We start from the raw sequence: 19,957 nt of genomic DNA on the forward strand, positions 1-19,957 counted from the left end.
TTTGTTTCTCATTAAACATGCTGCCAAATTAGCAGCCTGAACAGCCAGACATTAGTCTTACTTGCCCCCCAATGATAAAAACGAGGTTCCCCATGTAGGACAGCAACATATGTATTTCCAGCAAGCCAAACTGACCATCCTGCATCAAAGAGAAGAGGATAAAACAGCTTCAAGCCTGGCCAGTTCAGCAACGTCCATGTAGCAGAGAAAGAAGAGGTCGACCAGCCAGGTATCCCAAAACAGCAATTGTTCTTTTGTGGTGTCCCATCCCATGAGCGTTCAAGCCTGCCCTTCAAATTCCAGCCATATGGTGAGGAAGGGGTTGGTTTTTCCAAGAACAATGATGAGAAGGTGATGTGAAGGTTTATTTTGGCTCTTTATCAGCCTTCCATGTCTTTTGATGCCATGTGATGGACAACTCTCCCACTTTTTGGGGGTGCCTACCATCCTTCACATAAAGGGCCACCCATTTTAATTGCATTCATTCTTTTAAATGAACTGTGAATCTGGCAAGCATACCTTTTGTTGTATGCGGAAGCTCTGTGTACCTTCTTTCAGCCCCAAGTATGCTGAATAGGAACCTTATTTGGAGACACCAACAAAGACAGAGAGAGAGACTATACAGATTCTGTGGCCTTTGGCCTTCCAAAAGGTAATCTAAAGACCTGACTCTTGACCTGCCCCAAGAATGGGGTCAGATGACAAGAATAACACAATGCCTAGCCTTTTATAGGCTCTTGGAAGACATGTCAACTGGCCGACAGCTCCATTGGACACAAAAAGGACAAATACTGCTGACTGAGGTAAACCACTAGATATGCCTAGCCGACGTGGTCCTGGTCCAAATGGATGCCTTCCGGTGCCTGTCAGGGACTTGCTACTGCCCTAAACTATTGTTTATCTGCTGCCGACTTCAGGGATTAGCCTTATGATGGGACAGGTCCATGTGTGCACATGACACCTTTGGCCATAAAACCCTATACAATTAGAGTGTGTCATGGGATTAAACTCACCTCCTACAAAACTCATAGGTAACACCTGTTAGCATCGAAATTGCAATGTTGAGAGAGGAGAAAGTGGCCACATTCTCCAGCAAGGCAGAAATGCTAGAGTGCGCCACTCTCCTGATATAGCAATCACACTAAGGTGGATTGTTCTTGTTGGTATGATGCCGGTAGTGTTTTTTTTTTTAAATTGCATCAGGCACAGGTGACATTTTTTTCTCAGTTTTCCTACTTTTTAGTCTCAACATATACTACTTTATGTGTGTATTGATCATATAGAAACTACTCGAAAAAGAGGCAGCAACCATGGGTGGTGGTGACATGGTTGTTCCAGTCCAAATTGTTCCTGATTTTCTCGACAACTGCCTGTCAGGTATGAACAAATGTACCTTTCCAAATGACTTAATGGTATTAGTTGCTGCCTCTTGGTCTAGAGAATGTTCATGTTTCATTCATTCACAGGAAGTGTTCTCCCTTCTTCAAGCTACAGACTTGGTGTAAGAGAAGCTGCTCTACACAATCTGTTCTCTGAACGGCTGACTGATATGTTCAAAACAGCAATAGTAAACTTCAATCAGCAGGTAGGGTTACAGTTCTCTCGTCATGTCTTTATAGATGGCCAAAAGAACTGTCTTTGACTTCGAACTGCTGCGGGAACTTGAATTGTGTCTTGGCAGATTCCTGGCTTTATAGACAAGCGTGCACTTCTCCATGCTGTTGAGGTGCTTTCTTTTCTGAACCTTCCTTGTTGCATGCTCGTTGTAGTTTTGATGCCATATCAAACAGTCGTTTGCCTGATAGTGGGACACTGAACAATGCAGACAAGGACAAGCTCACCAGTGAGGATTGATAGAGACACGGAAACCTTTGAATGCGTATCAGCGCCAGGTCTATATCCCATTGGGGAGGGAGCTGGCTATGCTGGTGGGATAGTCAGTGCTGCAGTTGATGGCTTGAATGCTGGCTTAGCTTTGGCGGAACAGTTAGGATTATGTGCAGACGTCTTCAGGGAGAGGCCAGTAGCTGAGAAGCTAATATATTATTAATTCATCCCCCATAGCACATTGCAAAATGTGCCTTACTGCTGCTGGTGAAAAACATTCTATTCATCGACCAAGGGAAGCATGGTGATATGAACCTTAATATGATCTTGATGATGATGAAGGAGAGAATGAAGCTGTCATTCAGAGGCAACTCCATGCCAACAAGGATTGCCCAAGTGTAAACAAACTTCCAGCATTGCCTTTGATGTTTTCATGTGAGCCTCCTTAGATCAAGGCATTCCATGTTCCAATTTTATCTTTGCTGGGCTTTCTCCAGGTCATTAATTCTAAACTCCTTGTTTATACCTCATTGCAAAATAAAGCTTCCATTCACCAGCTATACATCTGACATCTCATGTTCATTTCTATGTGCAACTGCAGGTAAATGGGAGCAAACTTTGTCAAGGGAGACAAACTGTTACCAATCTCTACTGTTAGCCATCAATTGCTGTAAATATTGATTGTATGTTTACCATAGCATGTACTCCATGCTGAAGTATATATGGTCTAAACCATGTAGTCAAGGTTGCCTAGCATGTACCCCATGCTGGGAGGATACTAGGTATGGAGTTTAGATAGACTACCATATTGCTCTCTTTTGCTGTGAAAGCATTTGTCACCTCAGTGGTGAGTCATCCCGTGACTTGTGGTTGGGTTTGCAACATAAAATATTACCTTTTGAAGTGATAGAAGGTGGAGTACAGCTGCATCACAGTAATTTATTGACAGGCGACTTTGGAAAAGGAGGGCCTTAGTGGCATTCCAATTTCCTGATTGTAAGATCCAGAAATTAGAATTTACAAATATGATTGTCAGTTGAGGGGGTATGTGTCCATGATGTTTCTCATTCTTTTTCTAGGTGCATGTATAAAGCCTCTCTTGAGTAGACCCACTTTTTTTCAATCGCCCTTCTAGGGACCTATACTAGAAAGCCTAGTCCATGTCTTTTGTACTCTCTCTCTCTAAGGAGCCGAGGACGAAGCTTTGGCTATTTGATACTCTAGTTACACCTGCACTACTGTATGGTGCCCCCATCTGGGGTCCTAGCTTATACCACAGGAAGAGACAGAGGAGAGAGCCGGCTGAGACAGATACAGAGGAGGTATATGATGGGTGGAAGCCGATGGACAGGCCCCTACTAGCAATGATCTCACGCATGATTAGGAGTAAGCCATCAGTGCCACATGAGATTGTGCGGGCTGAGATGGGGGCTGCACCGATAGTGATAGAGACTCTATTCCAAACAGTGACATACTGGCACAGACTATGGTAGCTTCCACTTGATAGATAGCCCCAGCTAGCCATGGAGTCATCCAGACAGTTGAGACTTGAGGGAGATACAGAGTGCTGGTATGCACAGGTAGGCACTTGGTTTGGCATGCATGGTATGCAGATGGAGGCACTCCCCCCGTTCCAGTACAGCATAGAGGCCCCATCATCTGCTCTCAGCCGCACAGAGTGGAACATGGTTATCAAGAAGGACATTGTCAGACTGGATACTAGAGGACATGGAGTCCACCTAGTCGTCCACTGGGGACGAAGATGGCCTTCTACAGAGATCACCTCCTATGCCTGACAGAGGATGGGTTCATCATCTGCCCACGCTACATGGACACACACCTATCCTTTGGGGTGAGATGTGCGATCGGCCAGATCCGCACCTCGTCCCACCAGCTGAGAGTGGAGATTGCCAGATATAGGCCTAGGGCGGCCGCACCAGAGGACAGGATATGCCAGCTCTGTCATGTGCACAATGGGTATCTACCGTGTGCTATACGCATGCAAGACTAGTTTCGAGGTTTGGGGAAGCTTGGAACTAGGCAGGTTGATTGACGAGCTGAGTTAGGGAAATACTAACAGGCGGGCACCCAAGTATGGACGGACGGGCGGGCGGCCAAGTGTGGACGCCCGATGACCGACCAAGAGCCTATAAAAGGGTGGCCAAGGTTAGTTATTGTAATGATAGAGAGTCTCGCGAGTTTGTGAGAGCTCTATGGTCTTGGAGCCTGGATCTAGTGCAAACGTGCACCTGCTTTATGCAGCCGAGGCCGGCAGCAATCTCGAGGCCCGCGAGGGCAGCTTCGTGGCGGTATGGGACGTCGCGAGGAGGAGATTGGTCGGTACGTCAACCTAGTTAGCTCAGCTCGTGGCTCGGTGGGGACAGCCAAGACTGTGGGCTTGCCCACGGCTGTCATGGTTGGGAGGTGAGTCAGGCCTGCACCCCCTTGCTTGTTTGTTCGTTCGTTTGTTTGCAGGATTCGAGTTTCGAACCAAGGTCGATCACGAGGGGATCTGTGGGGATTTGACAGTGGTATCAGAGCATACCTCGTGAACGAGCAAGTCGGTAGGTAGAGAAGAAGAGGTCGAAGAACGGTATGTGTTAAAAAACTTGCTGTTGTTTCTGTGCATACTGCAGTTTTCAGATTTGGTATGTGCTTTTCCTTCATCAAAGAACCCCATGTTGATGGGAGATGTAGTGTAATAGGGTTGATTGCTTTTGCAAGGAAGAGGAGTGTGTTTATGCAGTCGCATGAGAGAAAACAGAAAAAAAAAAGAAAAAAGCATGTTGATTTTCGTTGCTTTTTGGCGCATGAGAGAGAGAGCGAGCGTAGAATTGCTTGAAGCGTTGCTGGCGGGTGTGCGTTTTGGGCCGCAAGAAACCCTGTAGGCAGGCGCCTGAGGCCATGTAGGCCTGCGTAGCCAGGCAGCCAGGCGCCTAGGCTTGCGTAGCCAGGCGCCTAGGCTTGCGTAGCCAGGCCTACGCAGCCTAGTGCAGGCAGCCCAGGCCAGGCCGACGCCCAGGCCAGGCAGGCCAGCCGGCGCCCAGGCCACGTCCAGCAGGTTGGCGCCCAAGCCACGCACAGCAAGCTGGCGAAGCGCACGCTGGCGGACAAGTTGGCGCAGGCACTCGAGCGAAGGTGCAGCCAACTGCAGGTGACGTCAGCAGTCCACGATGGCAACTGGCAGCTAATCCAGGCGTCGACAGCTCACCGACGGGTGAATTCAGGAGGGAAGCGAAAAAAAAAAAACGCAAGTAAAGCGTTACGTTTTTTTTAGTGCTTTCGTTTTTTGTTTTTTTTTGGGAAGTTGAAAATTTTTAAATTTTAAAAGAACCCCCCTCCCTAAGGTTTCCAAGGTGCTTATTTTTTTTTAAAAGGAAAAAGAATATATATATATATCCATATATATATATTAATATATATATATATTCAAAAAAAAAACACAAAAGCTAAAGCTAAAGCTAAGCCTAGCTTTTCGAGATTTTTTTTGGCTTTTGGGAAACCTTTATAAACCCCTCACGTGGGCTTCTTGCCACACATCTCTCGAGTTCTCAAGTTTTCAAGCTCTCAAGCTCTCAAGTTCCCGTGCACTTTCATTGTGCAAAGATCGAATTTTCTCTCCACGTACCCTCTTCACGATGTCGACCCAAGAATCAGAGTTGGAGCCCCTCGTGGAACGCGAAGGCTTGCCGGCTACGGAAGCTACCGATGCCGATCTTTTTGACGATTTTGTGTCAAAATCAGATTTCCAAGAGTTCAAAGTAGCTCTCGAAGTTTCTTCCACGGAACGTCAGGCACAAATCGCAGCTCAGATGCAAGCTTTGCAGAACTCCATCGCTCTATTGACCACTACCCTCTCTACTTTCTCGGGTATGGATACCTTGGCTACTGCTTTAGGCCCCAATATTACTCCGGAACCGTTCAAGGGCGAGCAAAAGCAGCGAACCAAGGAGATTGTGGACACGTGGCTACACAAGTGGCAAGTTCACTTTCAGTTTCATCCATATGATGATGGAAAGAAGATTCAATTAGCAGTATGTTTCTTGTCCGGCAAAGCTTTGCTTTGGTGGAAGGAACTGAACCCAAAGCCAACGACTTGGACACAATTTGAAGACATTTTCAAGAAAGAATTCCTCAAGAAAGAGGATGTTGTTGCCCGGTTTTCAGCTTTGACCATGACCTCGCAGCACCTCACTTATGAGGTCTACCTCCAAAAGTTTCGTGACTTGCAGATGAAAGCTACAAAGATGGATCCCACTACTCTTTTGGGGTTTTTCGTAGCTGGTTTACCAGACTCGTACCGATTACAGGTTAAAAATAACAAATGTAAAACTTTGAACGAGGCCATTCATTCAGCTCATATCTATGATGATACGATGGTCTCTTCCAAGTCAAAACTCGTTACCGAGCAGGGGAACAAGCATAACAGAAAGTTCTCCGCACCTATGGCTAACACGATTGAAGGCAAGTCTTCGGACCAACCTTCGAAGAATTCAAGTTCGACACCAGCGAAGAAGAAACGACTCCTTAGGGCTCTGAAGCTCAAGAAGGAAGGACGACGTTTTATCTGCGAAGAAAAAGGACACATGCGTAACGAGTGCCCGAAGCAAAAGGGTACCAAGACTAAAGCAGGACCCAAGCCAAAGGCAGCTAACCAGTTGTCTTTGACAGGTACGTCAATTACTGTACTTTCTCGCCCTAGTACTTGTTCTGATTGTCTGTTCAATTCTAAGGTATTTGGCATGCATGATCTTCTCCGAGTTTATGGAGAAGTGAATGGCCATAAAATTCACATTCTTTTAGACCCTGGCAGTTCGCATAACTTTGTTAACTACAAACTTGTGCAGAAATTGAGTCTTGATACGACACTCAGCGACCATACCTATGAGGTACGTCTACCTGCGGGCAGACAAGTTTGGGATCGCAAGGTGGAGATACTTCCAATCCAGATTCAGGACTACAAAGACACTCTGGAATGCTATGTTATGCATCTGGAAAATGTAGACTTGTTATTAGGGATTGAGTGGTTTAAGACTCTTGACGTCCAGATAGATTGGTCTAGTCATATTTTTTCTTTTCAGCATAGGGACACCAAGTATAGTATTTTAGGTGATTGTATTCATCCCTCTCAGGGACCTCTTGTAAATACAATTGATTTTGGAAATATAATGGATTCTTCTTTGTATACCGCTTTCCATTGTGTATTGATTTCACTTTCTTCTTTTCTCATCCCTTCCTTGGATGTGAATGAATTAAGTGTGTTTGAAAGCAAAGAATTATAGAAGATACTTGATTCGTTTCAAGATGTATTTCCTAAGGAACTGCCATCGGGTTTACCACCTGAACGGGCAGTAGATCATCGTATTGACTTGATCCCTGGTACTCATCCTGTCAGTATTCCACCTTATAGGATGAGCCAAGCGGAGGAAGATGAGTTGGCTAAACAACTCAAAGATTATTTGAGGATGGGCCAGATCCATCCAAGTAAATCACCTTGGGATGCACCTGTGTTGCTTAGAAGACAGAAGGACAATACTTGGAGAATGTGTATAGATTACAAAAGATTAAACAAGCTGACCATTAAGAACCGTTATCCTCTCCCTAGATCAGATGACCTAATTGACCGGTTAGCAGGAGCGAAATATTTCACGAAGATAGATTTACGTACTGGCTATCACCAGATACGTATTCATGAAAGGCATGTCGAAAGAACCGCCTTTCGAACTAGGTATGGCCATTACGAGTTTCTCGTATTACCTTTTGGGTTAACCAATGCTCCAGCCACTTTTCAGCAAATGATGAATGATCTTTTTCGTGAACATTTGGGAAAATTTGTGGTGGTATTCCTGGATGATATTTTGATTTATAGTCGTACTCTTGAGGATCATGTCAGACACCTCACGATTGTCTTATCTATTTTAAGACAGAATCGACTATATGCTAAGTTCAGTAAATGTGAGTTCTTTATGACCGACATCATTTACTTGGGACACAAGATCACTAGAGATGGATTGAGCATTGACTATGACCGAGTTCAGAAGGTTTTGGAATGGCCTATACCGCGAATAGTGAAACAACTTCGTTCTTTTCTCGGTTTTGTTGTTTTTCTTCGGAAATCTGTACGGGAGTACTCTCAGCTCACACTACCGATGATCGACTTATTGAAAGGTCGTGGACGTAAGTCCAATCAGCCTATCACTTGGAATAACGATTTGGATATGGCCTTCAGACTTCTGAAAGATAAAGTCAAGGAAGCACCTATCTTAGCATTGCCTGATCCTAATCGGCCTTATGTTCTTGAAAGTGATGCCAGTGACTATGCTATCAGGGCTGCTTTATTTCAAGATGGTAGACTGGTTGCTTTTGAAAGTAAAAAGCTAGACGACACTCAATCTCGTTGGCCAACCCTTGAGAAGGAGCTTTATGCTGTGATTCATGCTCTCAAGGTTTGGAGACATTATTTATATGGCTCCAAGTTTGTGGTATTGACTGATCATCAGTCAATCAAGTATGTGTGTGATGCGGATGATTTGAGAGGAAGGAAAGCTCGTTGGGCAGAGTTAATGCAAGATTTTGATTTTGTGATCCGTTATCGGAAAGGGTCCATGAATAATATTGCAGATGCGCTTAGCCGGATTAGAGAGGTGAATACTTTGTCGTTCACCGAGATTTCTACTGACTTATTTCAGTCATTGAGAGGGCTTTGCAGGACCGATAGTTATTTTGGTCCATTTTGGCAGAAGATTTAGGACGGGAGCTCATTGATTGACCAAGACTCGGTGTCTACCATTCAGGTTGCAGGAGGCCAGTGGATGATTCGGAATGGTTTGCTATTCCGTAATGACAAAATTTATGTACCACAGATCCCGGACATTAGGTCCAAGATTCTGAGGGAGTGTCACGACGCCCCTTCTGCTGGACACCATGGGGTACATAGGACGCTATCATTAGTGAAACACACTTTTTATTGGCCGAAGATGAAAGGGTATGTAGAAGATTATGTTCTCAAGTGTCAGATTTGTCAGGCAAATAAAGCTGAACGCTTTAGACAGGCTGGGTTGTTGCATCCTTTGCAAATCCCAGGTAATAAATAGGAAAGTATTTCCATGGATTTTATTACCGGATTGCCAAGAACACATCAAGGCCACGATTCTATTTGGGTTGTGGTAGATCGCTTGACAAAGATGGTTAGATTTTTACCGACCCGGAAGACTATTACAGCTACGCAATTAGCTCGGCAATTTATCGAGCAATTGTTTAGACTATACGGGTTACCGCAGAGAATAGTCAGTGATAGGGACTCTAAGTTTACGAGTGATTTTTGAAAACTTGTTTTTGGGAAGTTGGAAACAACTTTGAATTTGAGTTCCTCTGATCATCCTCAATCTGATGGCCAGACTGAAAGAGTGAATCAGATTTTGGAGGATATGCTTCGAGCATATGTATCCAAAAGACAGAGTTCATGGGAGGATTATCTTCCTATTTTAGAATTTGCATATAACAGTACTAAGCATACGAGTACAAGGTTTAGTCCTTTCATGCTTATGTATGGTTTTCAACCAAGATCACCTGTTACAGTAGGATTCTCAGGACTTCAGCATGATGCAGCACGTAATTTTTTGCAAGATATGCATGAAATGTTACAAGTTGCAAAGGAATCTATTAGAAGTGCTCAAGATCGAGACAGGTTTTATTCTAATAGACATCGTTCACCTAGAGAGTTCTCTGAAGGAACGATGATGTATTTGCGAGTTCCGAAAGATTCCGAGACTTTACGGACAGGTAGATCTCCGAAATTATCCCCTAGATACTGTGGACCATTTCGTGTTACACGACGGATTGGTTCAGTTGCATATGAATTGGATTTGCCTTCTCATGTGAAAGTTCATCCTGTATTTCATGTCAGTAGACTTAAGGAAGTACTGGGTGGAGCAGATCAGTTAGTTACTCCTCAAGAAATCATAGATGTCCAAGACATGACATTTGCTCCGCATGAACCTGAAAAGATTCCTGGCTTTCGCGAACGAAGATTGCGTCATACGCTTATCACGGAATACAAGATCAAGTGGAAGGATCGTGTTGAGGAGGACGCTACATGGGAGACATTGACTTCTCTTCAGAGAGATTACCCTGGCTTTTTAGTGAGCTCAGGAGTGAGCTCTTAGAGGAAGGGGAGTACGTCATGTGCACAGTGGGTATCTACCGTGTGCTTCGAGGTTTGGGGAAGCTTGGAACTAGGCAGGCTGATTGACGAGCTGAGTTAGGGAAATACTAACGGGCGGTCACCCAAGTATGGAGGGCGGGCGGCCAAGTGTGGACGCTCGATGACCGGCCAAGAGCCTATAAAAGGGTGGCCAAGGTTAGTTATTGTAATGATAGAGAGTCTCGCGAGTTTGTGAGAGCTCTATGGTCTTGGAGCCTGGATCTAGTGCAGACGTGCACCTGCTTTATGCAGCCGAGGCCGGCAGCAATCTCGAGGCTCGCGAGGGGAGCTTCGTGGCGGTATGGGACGTCGCGAGGAGGAGATTGGTCGGTACGTCAACCTAGTTAGCTCAGCTCGTGGCTCGGTGGGGACAGCCAAGACTGTGGGCTTGCCCACGGCTGTCATGGTTGGGTTGCTTGTTTGTTTGTTCGTTTGTTTGCAGGATTCGAGTTTCGAACCAAGGTCGATCACGAGGGGATCCGTGGGGATTTGACAAGCTCTGTCACACAGAGCTTGAGACAAAGGATCATTACATATGCCGATGCCCTGTATACTATGAGATTCGGGGGAGGTTCCAGTGCCTCTTCCGAGCTGGGTTCGGACCACTTTCCAAGATCATGGACTTCCCGGGTTAGAGATGCTTGGGACTTTTTCTTCTAGAGCTCCGTAGACACAAGGAGTCCTTAGTGAGATCTAGATCAGCTGTACTTGCTCGAGAACCAGCACAGAGAGCTCCACCGACTTCTTCCATACCAACACTCCAAGGGCTGATCCAAAAATCGTAATCAGACCACAGGCTAGTGCAGGAGCTCGGCCGAGAGGTGTGACACTCAACAGAGCCACTGAGTTATGCAAAGCTCGACGCCCGAGACCCTATGGCCCTCGCCCACGGCCACGCCACCACAGGAGGATCCGGCCCATCATCACCCATCATCGCAGGACCTTCTCGCGCCAGCTATGTTTTACCACCTTGAGCAACATGTCAGCGGCCCATGAGGGATGTATTAGAGTGATATGAGAGCTCTCTGCTTATGTACCTAGTTTTTCAATTGCCCTTTCTAGGGACATATACTAGAAAGCCTAGTCCATGTCATTTCATTTCTCTCTCTCTCTCTCTCTCTCTCTCTCTCTCTCTCTCTCTCTCTCTCTCTCTCTCTCTCGTTCGTCTCATTGATGACATGATGAGCTATCTTGATCTGATGATAACGGTACGAAGATCAATCTTCATAAAATACTTGGTTGCTTGGAGCCTATTTATCAAATCGTCTGCTCAATTTAGATATGGAGCATATGTAACAATTTCAGCATAAACCCACTAGGTTCCTTTTTTTTTGCAAGTTAGTATTGAAATTATATGCCACTTGGGTAGATTTGAACCTAGTACCTCCTTTGTTAGGTATGGGTGTTACTACCATCGGGCTATAGTCCCCAGGAGGTAGGCCTATTGGGATAGTCAATCTTCTTCTTCTTCTCTCTCCCTTTCTCTCTTTTTTATATTTGTCAATGTATTGTAGCTCTTTCTTAAGAGATTCTTTCCTTGTTAAATAGATGCTATCGACACTAAAGGTCACTACCACTTATCGCTCTATCTATATTATGATAGGTGAAACCATGTCAACCTAGAGAGGTTAATATTCCTCTTTTCTAATGGTGACTGCATTCTCATGTCATCCAATTTGGTGGTGAAGCTATGCCGAGGTGGAAGTTGTGGGTGCTCCAAGATGTGCCATGAAGTTGGTGGGTAAGTGGTAGAGTTTGGAACTGATCCACTGGGGCACATCGGTGGGAAGCTTTGGGTAGTCGTGATGGTAGGCAACTTGTCAAGACAGTATGAAAAGCGATATAGAGCTTCTTCATGCACGGCCTCCATCAGTTGTGGAAGTGACGTGAATCCTTGATCATTAGGTAGTTGGTAGAAGCGATCTGCACCCTGCACCCTGTAATTGGCGAAATGAGTGGCAAGACCACCATGGAATGGTTTGCACGGGGAGATGGTGGTCCGCCATATCTTTTCATATTTCAGCTACACGGGGAGATGACATGGCACAACATGAGAGTATGTTTCGATGTGACAGCATGAGGCTTTTTCGTTGGCGAATACATTCGCAAGTGTGATTTTGTTTGTGTTGGTGATGAATTGGAGTCGAAGGAGAGGATACATGCATGAAAGCTCGTTGGAAGTACTTGCAAGGTCAAGGTTCTCTAGTCGATAAGATCATACCAGAGGCCAAGCTTGCACCCACCATGGTCTCCCCCATCTAAAGACATACCTGTTATGGCTCATTCACAACCTCACCAGAACTGTACAATTCTAGCGAATGTGGAATAAACAATACTTGTCGTAAGGGACTTACCTTGCTTTTGGCTCAAGATGCAGTCTTTAAGCTCCACTAGTGGTTGTTAGCTCCAAGCTCCACCAGTTGGCTGCTAGCTCCAAGCTCTTGTGATTTCCTTATTCTTGTCACCACCAAGAATATACTCCCACCTCCTTGCACGGACTCACCTCTGTCACTCTCACACAATGAGCACGAGGCACATGTACGAAGAGTCATACAATCTCCTCTCAACTCTCTCTCTCTCTCTCTCTCACACACACACACAACAAGATAAGAACAAGTCGACACACACAACTCAATTGGAACAAGAGGGATTGTCCTTTTTTCATTATGAGAAATTCGCTTATATAGAATTGGTCCTCATTCATACTTGGATACCCAAACTTAATCCTAATCTACTAAGCTTGGTCATTTGCTAGCTTTTCTCAAAATACATACAACTTTTTTAGTGTCATTACATAACACTCATTTGGATGCTCCCGTAGTAGGGAGTGCCTTTGTTAAGCCCAAAATGGACTTTAACATCCTCCCTATGTGATGTTTTTTTTTGTCCTTTAAAACATTGAAGGCTTGAAAGCCATGTCTCCCAGCTTAAATATGTATGATTTATTCTTGATTGTAGACATGACTATGGTCAAGTCTAGGACCGCCTCCATGCTTTGTTCCATAACAATATTCCTTTTCTCTGCTCTCTATGATGTCAAAAGTGATACTCAAAGAGTGGGAAGTTATAGTAGACATAAGAATCCATCCCTTGCCTTGATGCAAAGGTAGTTGGGGTGAACCACCTCTTGATTGGCATCATGTAGAGCGGGTCCACCCACTCACATGTAGATGCTTCTATTGGTGGATACTGTCACATTCTCGTAGAGAGTACCCTCCCTTGCCATTGGCATTGATTCTTCCAATTTTGGCATGGGTGCTTTGATTGGATAGGGGGCATAGGGTAGGCTGTAAGAAGCGGTACTGTAGGCCTCTCAAGAAAAAGCCTTGTTGGGTTGAATGGAGTCACTTGCATGAGCATCTTGAAGAACAACTTTGGCTTGAGCATTGGGTTGCCAACTCTGATCAAGTCTTCATATTCGGTATTCAATAGCTACACCAAAACGTCTTCATTAGGATACTCCGCAACAAACAACTACATAGATTGTGGATTTACCTCCATGTAGCTTGTTGGTATAGGCTTCGGGGCCGGTGGCTTCTCGGGAGCTAGTGTGTTAGTGAGAAAGTCATGTTGCAAAGAAGAAGATTCTATGTTAGTTTATCCCTTAGTGTTAGTTAGTACGCTCAAGGGCTTGCCCATGAGATGGGAGGAGTTTAGAAGATAGAGCTCTATGTAGTAGGTATGCATATGGATATGCACCTTCCCTTCCTTGTCATCATCAGGCTTCGACACTGGTGGGGGTTTAGTGGTATTTAGAAATGTATTAAGTTCTAACTGTTCTTCATGGGATACTTCAGTAGGATATTCAATATGTTCTAGTGAAAAGTCATATACCACAAATGTCAAAATTTGTTCTAGTGAAAAGTTATATACCACATATATCAAAATTTGTTTTAGATGTTTATAGATTTTTTGATAAAGTTTTAAGATACCATAAGGGTGGTATAAGGTACTTTCATGAAGACTTAAGTATGTACATCTATTATAGGCCTCTATCCACCCATGGGTTTGGAACCAAGCAAAAGAGTTAGAAAGGGTTTCAAAATTAACAGGGGTGGAGAGAAGGTTAGGGGGCATAAAGAGTTCTAGAATCTCTTTTCATTTAAAATTATAGAGTTCATTAATACTCTACACCATGATCTGAAATTAAGAACTATAGGGTGTTGTATAGTCGGTAAGATATATATCATTATGAAAAATAACCATTATTATAGTAGGGTTTGCATCCCTATCAGAGGTCTCTATTGTATTAAGGCAGGGTCATTCACGGTTAGATCTTCACTACTAATGCTAGTATCATATTGTAAGAAGGAGAGTGTTAGTTGAACAAGTAAAATTTTGAGAAGGGGCACGAGGAACCACCGACAACGAAGCCAACTGCTATGAGGCATGCTCTATGAGGTTCTTTAGTTGTGGGCTTGGCTCTACTGGCTATGCTTAAATCTATTGGCTTAATTGATGTTCTAGTTGAGCTATCTCTTGATCTTTTTCTGTTAGGAGCACTGTGATGGCTTCTTCTATTGTGGCATGTGCCTTAAATAGCTTGTCATACTTGGTTGCAGCTTCGTGAGCTGTTTGTACCTATGTCTTGGGCCCTAATTACTGACTTGTGCTTCCATTGGGCATGGTCACTTTCCTCGTCTTTGTCCTCTTATCGATGAACTCGGCACAAAGGGTGGTATTGATAACCTTTGATAGTTTAAACATATTGATCTAGGCCAATAGCTTGTAGTTTCTCTTTTACCTCTGGTCTTTCCAAAAAAAAGTAGGCATTCTGGGGAGTGGTACTAGAAAGAGGTTTTTTCCCTTATTGTTAATCATTGTCTTCTCAACCACATCTCACAAGTATGGTCTGAGATGAGTGAGCTTCTGGGCTCGAGACGCCTTCTTTTTTCCTTTCTTCTTGGTGGGGGTTGTGCTGGATCTTGCTTAAGTCTCTAGGTCCAAAGATGCATAGTCGGAATCTTTGGTCTCTTTAACTCGGAGCCATCCTGTAATCCATTACGCTAGCTTCTTTAGTTGGTAGGGCTTTTTTAATAGTGTAGTAGTACTACTTGTAGCTTTCTGAAACTTGGAGCTGCTTTGGACTAGGTTTGGTTAGGTGTGAAAAACCTGTCTGGTTTTTCATAGTTATGAATATTTAGCAATATTTACACTAAATGGATGGTGGTTATTGTTAGCAAAATACTATTAATGATGGATGAGAAGTAAAGATTAAGCACTTTTGAACCATTTGAGGAAGCTTGAGAGGTGGCATGAAAAACCAGCTTGGTTGGCCGTGAATATCCAAAGATATTCATGTCGAAAAAATTATGAGGGTTAGTCATTGAAAAGGACTAAAGATGAATTGGTTAGCTTTAAAAATATTGAATTAGTGGATATCATGTTAATTGAGCACAAATTTTAAACCAGATTGGTTTTTCATGATCATTAATATTAGAGATATTCATGCAAAAAAGTAGGTTCATTTCTTTTACAAAAGTAATGCATGCTAGTTATAAGAACAAATGCAAAATTAGAAATTATAAGGGCATGAAAAACCGTGAATTTTAGGACAAAATCATAGTTAAGGAAGGGAATGTGACTTTTATGATCAGGATAATGTTAGTAAGAGGAGCAGAGGTGTAAGAAGTCTTTATATTAGTTTTGGTGTGACAACCAATCAATGGTTTTTCACGGGTGTGAATATCTGAGATATAATGGTTGATTTGGGTCACTTGCCCTCTTTTTTGAGATGGTGATTTTGGCATAAAAAACCAAACTCATTTTTCACGGCCAAGATGTTTTCAATACAGAGATGTTCTTGAGTAGTTTAGGGTGTATAAAGTATTCCTATTGTATGTTTGATTGTTGACAAGCAGGGCTTTGGTGGGGTGCAACATCGCATGATTGTTTTTTAGGGTTTGCTTACTTTGAGTGTATGAAACAAGACATGGTGCGAAGTTTTTGGGTAAGAAGTTAGTAAGATGTAAGGGAACATGGATAGTCTTAGAGAAAAACGCAAAGGTGCATAGTTGGAGGAGATTAACATAAAACATTGAACACATAGCATAAAACAAGGAAAACATTACAAGATTATCAAGATGAGGAGATGAACCCCTACCTTGGTGTTGACAAGGAGCTTTGAGAGGTGCAGGTGTGGGGCAATGTAGATGTGATGGTGAGCAGCTGACCATGTAGCAGCATAGAAGAGCAAGGAGCCAAAAAGAAGATTTGAAATAAGATAGCTAAAAATTGGGGACAAGTGGGTATAAATACAAGCCCAAAGGGCCAAGTATGGGCAGCTAAGTCCTAAATAGGGATTAGTGATACGTGCCAATTTGTTAGTGGTCAGTTTTCTTCACGACCATGAAAATCTAGGTTTTTCACGGACGTGAAATTTTCATGCCGAAAAAAATTCATTTTATTTCATTTTTGAATTGATGCTTCCTCACACCATCTAGAATCCTCTTGTCACCTTAGATCATTATTTTGATGTAAATTTTTGGGCATAAAAAACTCAAGTACTCACGGTTGTGAGTATCTAGTAGTTTTTCATGTCTTTATGCATGATTTTTGTTGCTTGTAAACTCGCTTTTTGGGGTGTGAAAAACTCATGTTGCTCATAATTGTGAGTGTTTACTAGTTTTTCACATCAAAAAATCTTATGAGTTTTTATTTTTTGAAGTGTTTTCCTATGTCCTAGAGTGGGTATGTCTTTCTTTCTTATTGATGCATTTTTTTGGATGTGAAAAACTCAAGATATTGTCAGTTGTGAGTATCTCTTGGTTTTTCACGTCGACTTTCATGATTTCATTAAAAAATTTATCCCCTTGACCTTGTGATATGTTTAGCATGAGTTTGTTTCACCTAGGACCACCTTATGGATGGCACTACTTGACATAATCATTTTTGCCTCCTTTTTCCGAAATTGCTCTAAGCTCTTAGTTCCTCTCCCTTGTGTGGTAGCCTTTCCTTATCTTGTTGCGGTTGCTGAAGGATATTATTGTTGGAGATCTTCCAGTTCCCTTTTTAAGTTGTGCATTGCCCCTTCCAACCATTGGGTAAAACAGATCATAGGATCTTTGACAGAAACTATGGCAGTTTCCTCCTCAACTTTGCACTTACCCTTGTGAGTGATGTTACTTTCCTTTGGTAGTTCTAGTTCAGCCATTTCCTTTTGGTTCTTCTTGGCTTGTTTATCAATGAGACAAGCTTGTACCTGCAGTTTCTTTTCCACATTATTGATTTTTTGCCTTTAGTTTCCTCTCTCCCTTTATTGGCATTGACCTATGTATTCTGCTATTGCTTAACCTTTGATGTTTTAGTGGTTGGGTCTAAGCATAGTATGGTGGAATACTATATGAGTTATATAGCCCAAATTTATAGCATAGGTTTAGTTGGCACATAACAATTTTAAACTGTTTTGTGAAAGAGCCATATAGCAGAGGCTGTTACTATAGGAAGGGCTGCCAACTTCCCCACTACTAACAATAACGAGCGTAGGACGGCCACTACTAACAATAATGAGCCCACAGTCATTTCAAACTCGTTTGGACTATGGTGTGACTAAAACGTTATCTTCCTTGTCGCGTATTCTCGCTCTGTGTTTGTTCTATTGTATGTGTATTCCTGCTCTATGTGTTCACTGGACAGGTTTGCTTGTTTACCTATTGCACATATGCAATACACACACACACACACACACACACACACACACACACACAGTTTGCACGTTGCCAAAATATTGCACGTCTCTCTCTCTCTCTCTCTCTCTCTCTCTCTCTCACACACACACACACACACACACACACACACACACACACAAGCTTGCATGCATTTCATTAATCTCTCTCTCTCTCTCTCTCTCTCTCTCTCTCTCTCTCTCTCTCCCCTGATTGTGTTTATTCAAGAATACTAATGCATCCAATGCTAAATCGGTGTTTTTTTTGGCATATGGTGTAGTGAAGGATGGGAAGGTCAGGCTCTTCAATGAAGTCACAAGCTTCTTTTGGGAAAGTAGAGGGAAGCACATTCATGATCAAGGAAGTTGCCCCACCTCACCACAAAAAATTTTGTCGCTATGCACAGTACTTTCATGAAGATCGGGGTCTTTCCATGGTAGGAGTGGATCCCCACACCTTGTATGGGAAGAATGACATCTCTCATGAAAATTGGAGCTTTGTTTTTTTGTGCTCAAAGCCCCTTCTAGGAAATAGCAAGAAGATTAAATCATATTATGTGAAGCCAGAGTTTGCAGAATGCTTGGTCCATTGACATTGGGATGTCTATCAAGAAGTACCATTAAATTATGAGATTGGGCATCAATTTGCAAAAGCATTTGCCCTGGAGAATTGTGAGGTTGCAAAAAGGGCTGAGAGCAAGGAGCAGTACACCATCACTTGGGCTCCATTCGTCGTAGAGAGGGCAATGAAGAGCAGCAAGGAGAGACACAATCTGGAAAAGAAGCGCTTAAAGTGGGAAGAGCAGATGATGATTGTATCTGAGGGGATGATGCAAAGCAACATACTGTGAAAGGTCCACGTGCACGACAACACCCTTTCAATTCACCCAGACAAAGCTGAATGAGCTGGTTGAGTTGCACAATGTAGCGGTTCAAAGGTTGGGGAATGTGAGATGCTCTATAGAGTAATCAAAGGAGACATTATAAGATAGAATGAGAGATCTGCATAGGGAGGAGGGTCCTTAGCAAATCAATAGCACCTATGTTAGTTAGCTCGAGCGAGAGCTTGCACTTGCCATAGATCAAGGTGATCGAGACTGCCTCATAAAGCTCATAGCAAAATTTCATGCCACATGTCTACATTAGGTTGCTAGTGTACTATATAGCATTGGTTACCTATTGTGTATCAACTTTATTTTGATGTAGCACCAATAATACTGAATAGCACAATTACCATGCTTTCTATAAGAAATTTTTCTTGGATATAACATGGTATGCTTGCTATATAGCACAATTACCATGCTTTATATAAGACTTTTTTCATAGATATATCATGGTATGCTTTCTATATAGCACAATTTGTGTGCTATATAGCTAATTTGTCTTAGATGTAGTATGGTATGTTTTCTATGTAGCACAATGAGTATGCTATATAGATTATTTTTCCTAGATATAGCATGGTAGGCTTCCTATATAGCACAATTAGTGTGCTATATAGCTAATTTTTCTTAGATATATCATGGTACATTATCTACACAGCACAATGAATATGTTAAAGTTCACTCATGATCTTATTTAGCATAATGAGTATATTATACAGTATTGATGATGCTATATAGCAATGTGATATATAGTAGAGAATGTGGTATATAGCACAATACATGCTATATCTAAGAAATATTATGTGTCATAGCAAGGCTCCTTTTTATGTAGCACACCTTGTGCTATATAGCACAACACATGCTATATCTAAGAAAGATTGTGTCATAGCAAGGCTCTTTTTATGTAGCACACCTTGTGCTATATAGCACAACACATGCTATATAGCACACCTTGTGTCATAGAAAGGCTCCTTTTATATGTAACACACCTCGTGCTATATAGCATTCAAGAAGCTCATCAAGGGTGGGATTCTCCTATATAGCTATAGTATATATAGCTATAGTGAAGTCTCCACCTAAGGACCACCTTATGCTATATAGCACACCTTGTGCTACATCGCATTCAAGAGGTCTCATCAAGGGGAGATATGTGCTATATAGCTATAGTGAAGCCTCCACCTAAGGATGATGATTGCTATATAGTTGTATTATGAAGCATAAACTAAATACTGTCATATAGCTAGATTGTGTTAGGACTTTCCATGATAATAATGAGATTGAAGTCTTCTTTCTATTATTTGTATTGTAGATTGTATCGGCAAGCTTTGAGGAGGAATTGACAAAGGAAACTGCACACACCAGTTTTTGTGCTAGCCTAAAGAG

The 19,957-nt window shown here is 42.7% G+C and overlaps 1 protein-coding gene across 3 annotated transcripts in view; it reads left to right on the forward strand.

Moving 5' to 3' along the window:
* Window positions 1-2,872, forward strand: part of PDE327 (FAD/NAD(P)-binding oxidoreductase family protein) — an 80,154-nt gene extending 77,282 nt beyond the window's left edge. For all 3 annotated transcript variants that reach the window (XM_086779463.1, XM_086779464.1, XM_086779465.1), the window contains 5 exons: window positions 1,284-1,377; window positions 1,467-1,585; window positions 1,682-1,726; window positions 1,826-2,324; window positions 2,429-2,872. In XM_086779463.1, the coding sequence (XP_086635589.1) occupies window positions 1,284-1,377; window positions 1,467-1,585; window positions 1,682-1,726; window positions 1,826-2,050 (483 nt within the window). In that variant the 3' untranslated portion in view covers window positions 2,051-2,324; window positions 2,429-2,872. The remainder of the gene's footprint in view (window positions 1-1,283; window positions 1,378-1,466; window positions 1,586-1,681; window positions 1,727-1,825; window positions 2,325-2,428) is intronic.
* The last annotated feature ends 17,085 nt before the right edge of the window (window positions 2,873-19,957 follow it).

The sequence above is a fragment of the Cibotium barometz genome, chromosome 40, assembly GCF_041138505.1.
Source record: "Cibotium barometz isolate CiBa-2024 chromosome 40, ASM4113850v1, whole genome shotgun sequence".
In the NCBI taxonomy this organism is placed as follows: Eukaryota; Viridiplantae; Streptophyta; class Polypodiopsida; order Cyatheales; family Cibotiaceae; genus Cibotium; species Cibotium barometz.